Source organism: Oryza brachyantha, chromosome 3 (assembly GCF_000231095.2).
Source record: "Oryza brachyantha chromosome 3, ObraRS2, whole genome shotgun sequence".
NCBI lineage: Eukaryota > Viridiplantae > Streptophyta > Magnoliopsida > Poales > Poaceae > Oryza > Oryza brachyantha.
Genome location: NC_023165.2, coordinates 27,207,115 through 27,214,405, shown reverse-complemented (window position 1 = coordinate 27,214,405; position 7,291 = coordinate 27,207,115). Strand labels below are relative to the sequence as shown.

The 7,291-nt window shown below is 43.1% G+C and overlaps 2 protein-coding genes across 2 annotated transcripts; both read left to right on the top strand.

Annotated features, from left to right (window-relative positions):
• Positions 1-568: 568 nt before the first annotated feature.
• Positions 569-3,614, top strand: LOC102711242 (the record flags this gene model as incomplete). The annotated part of the gene is made up of 4 exons (XM_015834957.2): positions 569-749; positions 892-1,047; positions 2,019-2,359; positions 2,770-3,614. Coding segments are annotated over 4 exons (1,251 nt in total), but the record flags the coding sequence as incomplete, so codon positions are not given.
• Positions 3,615-4,186: 572 nt separating this feature from the next.
• Positions 4,187-5,034, top strand: LOC121054002 (arp2/3 complex-activating protein rickA-like). Its single transcript, XM_040522825.1, has one exon. The coding sequence runs from the start codon at positions 4,255-4,257 to the stop codon at positions 4,771-4,773; it is 519 nt and encodes a 172-aa protein (XP_040378759.1). The 5' UTR covers positions 4,187-4,254; the 3' UTR covers positions 4,774-5,034.
• The last annotated feature ends 2,257 nt before the right edge of the window (positions 5,035-7,291 follow it).

Genomic DNA, 7,291 nt, shown 5'->3' with positions numbered 1-7,291 from the left:
TCAACACATCTTTTGGTTTATTAACGGCTCAAAATTAATTTATGAGAAATATTTCTACATATGTGTTAAAATCTTGAAAACAACTGTCGGAAAAGACTATAGTGGAAAGAAAAAAAAAATCTAAAATTAGCTCTAAATTAAATCTAGAATCGAAATTTTAGAAGCAACTTATTTATTGTAAGAGACGTGGAGTGCCTGGTATAAACTCCGAACACATCTCCTAAACTCGGAGAGTGCCAAACCTAAAATTGATTGGGATTAGGGAAATCCAATGTTGAAGAGAGGCAAATGATGTATTACAATCCAAATTTGCCAAATCATGGAGTGGTACAAGCGCTACATACTAGAGCATAGACGGAAATTATTCAATTCACTCAACAAAAAAAATGTTCATTTCGTGAGTAATAAGCAGCTGATCCTTTTGGAGGTTGGAACATGATGGATGGGCCCTGACTATAGTACAAAGTCATTTGGGCATTTCGAATTTTTGGATTTGTACCAGCTGTGTAGCAGTACAATGGCCACCCATGGTAAATCTAATAGATTAACCATCGTCACCAGGTCCTAAAATACACTAATTTTAAGGTATCAATCGCTAAAACAAAACAAAATAAGTGAGAAAAAAAAAGGAAAGCAAGCAACAGCCCATGAACGCAGAAAACGAGCACGCCGTTTCCAAGGTCATGGCCCTCAAACTCAGGCGTCCAGATCGCTTCGTAACCGCCTGATTAATCCTCCGCTCCTGCAAGGTTGGTCTCCGATTAGTCTCCAAATTTCTCTCCATTATTTTCCGCATCCAATTTCCGCTCTGTTTTTCTGGGGTCTATTTTTGGAGTTCGGTGGTGGTAATTTTTTTGAGCTCGTTTATTTATTTATTTTTTCTTTTACCAGAACTGCTGTCCCTGGCCTTCACCTCGCCGGTGAATCCCAATTGGGTTGCGAACCCAATTGGGAAGAAAAAAGAAATCGGAATCCATAATACTCAGAGGTTGCCTGCTTCGTGTTCGTCGATTGGAAAAGGCGAAATTTTGACTGCCTTTGTTGCAGGTGAGAGAAGTATTATGAGCTGTTGTTGTATTGGATTCGGTTTCACGCTAAATTTCTCGTCTTTTTGGTAGATTGTGTGGTAAAGATTGGATCTTTCGGAGTTGTTCCTCTGTGTTCCTGATTCCAATCTGAGCTGATGCTCCTTGTTTCCAGTTCGAAATCTCGTGTTCTTGGTTCCTCCAAAGAGTTGTCCTCGTTGGCAGTTCTTGCAGATTATCTGGATCGTTAATGCCCCAATGTTAGTTGGTACAGGCTGGAGGTTTCCATAGTTCCATGGATTCCTCTTCTTCTGTTCCTCGTTGTAGTTTGGTTTTTCGCTGGAAATTTTAATCAAGTACTCCGTATTATGGTAATCAGGACTGAAACGAAGTCTAGTATGTTACTGTTAAATGTTGTTCTGTTCATGGAAAACTAATCCCCCTTTTTAGACTCGGTCTCTCTGGTGTTCTCGTTTTCAAATTCCATTCGTTTTATGCAAAATAGTATGGTCCAAGTTGGATCTGTGCGTTATTCCTGCATTTGTGATTCGTATTGGTTGATTATGACATGATATTCCAATGGATCCAGATTAGGGGATTGATCTCTCCTCAGTACCCTGCGTAAGATGGTATTGACTTCGCGTTAAGGATGTCCAACTTCGAATTCGAGCAGTTGTGTTTGGTTTCTGTGTTTGAAACCGGAGAGGAATTCCCTTTGGGATTGGTGTTGACTTTCTGTCCCAAGTTTTTCATACAGATTTTATAGGTAAACAACAATGAGACATTTGTTCTGTGTGCATCTTGAGTGATCCTTTCCAATGGCTGTTGGTTACCAATGATTTACTCGGATGAATTTGAATATAGTATTAGGAGTTAGGATCCAATGTACTGTTATGATTTGTTTCTCTTTTGTTATATCAACTCTTTATTTCTTTTTGTTCATGCTGATACTAATTCAATTTTGAATTTCTCCTCGTGGTTTTGGTCAGCCAGGACTCAGGAGTACAATCATGAAGCTGAAAAATAGAATCTTCAGGGACGGCGATCTGATTTTTGCACCAGGAAGAAATCTTGGGGCAACAAACGTTCAAATGGATTATGATGTTAGAGCAAATCACCCAGCTGTTGTTCAGACAAGATGCAGGTGGATTATTGGAGATGTAACTGAGGTGTTTGATCGCAACATATGGAAGCTTGGGAAAATCGCCAAGATGCTAAAGAACAACTACTTTGTCATCAGGCTTGCTGACTGCATCCAACTGAAAGAGTTTCACATTTCTAGCCTGAGAGTTCCTGCAGCACCTCATTGCAAGCAGTCTTGTATGGCAGACAAGGTAACACCAGCTCCTGGAGCATGTAAAAGATGCTTTACATGGTCATTTTTCAAACCAATCACTCTGCAGTTGCTTTGCTTATTTGTAATGTTCATATCTCTTTCATTGCTGTTGGCTTGTACTGTGCTGAATTACAGATTATGCATTGTGCATCACACTTAACTTGTTAGCTCTTGCTACCCTTCAATTTATGACCCATCAAGCAACCTTTGCACTACTCATGATTATGTCAACTATAAATAAGACTGGTAGCCATCAGCTATCAGGTATGCCTAGCTAAATGACTGACTAACACATTGCTGCATTATTGAGCTGTCATGAGTTCTGGGAGGCAAATTAATGAAATGATGATAGTTACAACATGCCAGTTTCATGCATTGATAATTGACTTGTTCTCTTTTGGACTACAGAAATCTGAGGCTATGAATCTGAAAACTAAGCTTGCATCGAGAGGCCAGATTCCACCTGATGTTCTGCCAAGAACATCAAACAAGAAGAGGAAATCCACTGCAGACACATCGCTCCATCCAAGAAAGAGATCAACACAGCCTGAAAACGCAGCTCGAGCCTGTGTTTTGGATGCCGCCATGGCCGGCAACCGCCTCCATCACAGGCCACCACAGTTCATCGGAGAAGAGACCGAATGTTCAGTGGCCAGCTGCAGCGTAAACGACCCAGAAGGCTTCAGCAACGCCAAGAAGCAGCTCCAGTCTTTCGGCTTCCCTGACGACGCCATGTCTTCATGCCCATGCACATCCAGCATGGAGGACGCCGGCGGCGTGTCCTCCTCCGCCGGCGGCGAGCCGGCCATTGCCGTCCACGAGCTGGAGCTGGAGGCGTACCAGTCGACGATGCGAGCACTGTACGCGTCGGGGCCACTGACGTGGGAGCAGGAGTCGCTGCTGACGAATCTGCGCCTGTCTCTGAACATCTCCAACGAGGAGCACTTGCTGCAGCTCAGGCGTCTCCTGTCCTCGCGATGACCTGCTCTTTCTTTCTACTGATCAGGCCGGCCTTCTCCAGCTTCAGGTTAATTACCCGAGAGATTAAACCTCTTGTTTGCAAGTTGCAACAGCAATGTTGTTGTGCTCTTTCAAATTTTTACACTTGTTACCTTCTTCTCCATCTCGTGTAGTTCATGTAGAACTGTGTCACTGTGGAGATATATATACACAGATAGAACACTGTGTTCTTGTCCTCGGCTCATTGCATTCCTAAGATATATCTTTCAAGCTTCTTTGGAAGGCAATAACTTTACGACTTGGTTTTCGTATAAAACAGTTTAATTTCTCTATATTTTCTTTAAAAGTCTTCGAAAGTATTCAGATTTCGGCTGGTACATACTCTAATTGCTGTTTTCATTTGTAGTCATTTTCACGAATAAATTTCATAAATAGCTCCTTACATAAACATTATTTGAAAATTGACCTGTTTCACGGCGCCAAGTAACATAGCGCCGAAGTATAACAGTTCGTGCCATGATATATAGCGTTAAGGTGGGATTAACTGGTCTAACTCTATGTAAACCCTACTCGACGCATACTAGATTCTAATTAACCTATCTTGACGACTGAAAGGGATCTATTTTTTAATAATATTTTTAGGAGTTTATTTGTGATTGTTTTAAAAAAAAAAGACGAAAAGGGATAGGACGTGACGAATTCACCTCTAATTGCTTCATACATAAGGTTTGTGACAGTGTCAGTATGTGTCGCGGTTTGATTTGGGCACTTTTCTCACGCGCGAGCGTGTCGCGGCGAGGTGCCGCGTCACGGGTAGAGTGCCACGTGGCGTGGCGCCAACCCTACGCGCTCCCGGGCGTCGCCGGACGTGCCATCTCGCATGCCGTATAAGGGCCGCGATGCCGGCGACGTCCATCTGCTCCAACGTTTCCAATGGTTATTGCCATGGTGAACTCACCTAGCCTCCCGATCTTGGCAGCAATAGCGGCGAGCGTGGCGAGGACGACTCCGTCGCCTTTGCTGCGTGACGCGGCGGCGACGGCACGTGGGTGGCGTCCTTGCCTTCACCGGCCGCCGACGACGTCCGCCGCTCGGCGCGCCGGCGTCTGGTGCAGCGGGACAACGCCGCCGGAGGTGCCGACGCCGACGCCGGCCGAGGTGCCGGGACCGGACCGCTCGCTCGAGGAGCTCCCGAACATCGACATGCCGCCGGAGTTCAACCCGCCGCCGGGGCTGGACGTGCCGATGCCGCCGCCGGGCACGCCGAAGCCCGGCCCGGAGCTGCCGGGCCCGTCGATACCTTCGCCGCCGGTGCCGGAGGTCCCGAACGTGCCGCGAAACCCCGACGTGCCGCCGCCGCAGCCGCCGGACGTGGGCCCGCCGAGGCCCCCGCCCGAGGTCGTCCCGGAGCAGCCGCCGCCGGACGTCGAGCCGCCTAGCTTCATAGTATGACAGCGGCGGTGAGCCGGCGACACGCACGTGCCACGTGGCGCCTGAGATAGAGATGACGTGGCGTAATGGGCGTTCGGGACTCTCCCAGAGAACACCTGACGTGCCCTCCTCGAACTTCGTCTAGTTTTACTGTTATTTTTCTCTGTAGTTTTGTGTCACGATTATCCGTTTGTAAAGCTGGCTTTACGAGTTTCTTTTTGTTTAATATGTATCACACTTGTTGATGGAGAAGAAAAACTAAAGGGAAACTTAACAGAATTATCTCAACTACTAATTCTACTTACTTGAGCTTTTAGGCTTGTTTGATTGGTCGAAGGAAAAAGAAAAAAATATAAATGCTATATATATTATTTATAGAAATTCATAATTTTTTAAAAGTTTGACTGAATAATAGATCTTCTATGTTGTGAAAATAGTTTTCCTTTAAGTTTTATATACTTTATTTTTATAAACAAACCAAATAAGAATCTAGCCCTCAAATTAATGAGCCCTTGAAACACAATCGTCTGCAAGCGGGTAAGTGAGCCCTAACTGAAAAACAGTGGAGAACACGAACATGGATAGAAATTTTATATGGGACCATATAGGGTATACAGCCCATCGTTAATTATATGGATAGATCATTAATTATATAAGCACGTGGTACCTATGGATAAGTTAATAAATATTTATACACGATTGTAAAATGAAATACTCATTCTAAGTAGTACTGTAAGAACAAAGGTTTATCAAACTGTTACATCTGCAGTTTTTCCGGTTTCTGCAAAAAGCATTGATTTTGATAGACCAGTCAAATTTTGTTAAGAAAATTAACTTCATTTTAGTTTTCTAAGGTTGACCCAAAAAATGACCGTTGCTCCGAAAAGTGAGGATTTCATGTTTTGTAAATGCAGCTAAGAATTCCCTTTGATGCAAATAACTTAAGTTTTCATCGATCCCACCCATAGAAAAAATTACAATAACATTCACTTTATATAACAACATTTAGTTTATCAAATCTCAATAGGCTTATCGCTTTTATCTATCTAGTCTAATGTGTTTGTTTCATACATTCACAGGCTACTACCACCTCTAGACTTGTTTTTAGCTTCCTCATTTGTTCCAAAATAACTTTATTTTTTAAGCCATAATTGTATTGGAGATTAGTAAAATGGTGAATAAATCATTAAATGTTTAAAAAGTAGTATACATGCATTGATTTTTTTTAAAATAAAGGATATTTTAGTCGTCATGAGTTTGTATATTAATTTGTATGAGATATGCTAAAATAAAGTCTTATAGAGACGAAAGGAGTATAATACAACTCAAATATAAATATATTTTTAAAAAAATGTAAAAGTAATTTTATTTTGGAACGGAGGTACTACCATAGGCCTTGTTTTAGAATGGATGAATGACCATTTTTGCCGGGAGAAAAAGGTGATTTTGGCTCGCTTAGTTGTAGTGTGGGTTCCTCAATCGTGAATTGGGTACGATGTATCTCTCATTTCTCAAAACCGTGACAAATGAAGTTCTCATTTCTCAAAACCATAACAAATAAAGAGTTCGGGTTTTACTGAGACAGCTAGTTTGACTCGATCATAGTCCCGCATTCACTGACGTATTATTAGAAACAAAATCAAAGATTACAAATTAAAATATAATATGCGAGGCCCACGTATCAATCAAGCGAAAAGATTAAAATATTATGAAATCCACATGTTAGTGGGTCCCACTTTTTCACTCACCATTTCCATTTTTCCTTTATCTTGTTTCTCTACTCTTGCCCCCACATATTTTAACTTTTAATCTTTTAATTTTTTTTGCTAGCATCACGTCAACGTCACACGTGACGTCGATCGAGTCAAACTAGCCATGTAAGATTTATATCAGTTAAAACCGAACTCAGCACGGCTTTAGAACTTTATCTACACCGATTTTAAGAGACAAGGACGTGTTGTGCTCATTCTTGCGATTGAGTGATGAAAACCAAACTCGGTTCTATAACCGAGAGGCAAAATGACCTTGACTCCGTTTTGCCGCTCGCCGCAATGATCGCCGGTGCCTTTCACTTGGCCCAAGTATACCACGGTCGTGGCTGGCTTTTCCAAGTGTATACGAGAGGCCGTGCACCGCTTCTTCTCTGAGCCCAAATTGCAGTGGGTCATCTTAGGCACTGCAGGACGGAATAAGTCCACTTGTAGTACTATCGTTCAGGTTGTTTTTTGTCCTTCGAACACAAAACCGGATACAACCGATCTCTGAACTATCAAAACCAGTGCAAAAGAGGTTCCTCGGCGGTTCTGAAGACGGTTTTAGCTAACTTGACGCCTACGTAATTAGTTTGACCAGGTCTCCATCCTACATGCTATTGACATGACGCTTACGTGACAATATATAACTTAAAGCTTACATGACTGGGGGCGGGGGGCGCGTGGAGGCCCAACACGTCGGGAGCGGCGCGGTGGACGGCGGGTCGGCTGGTTGTCTCGACACGCTGTTCGGTTGCGGGGGGCGGAACGGAAGTGGCCGGCAGCCA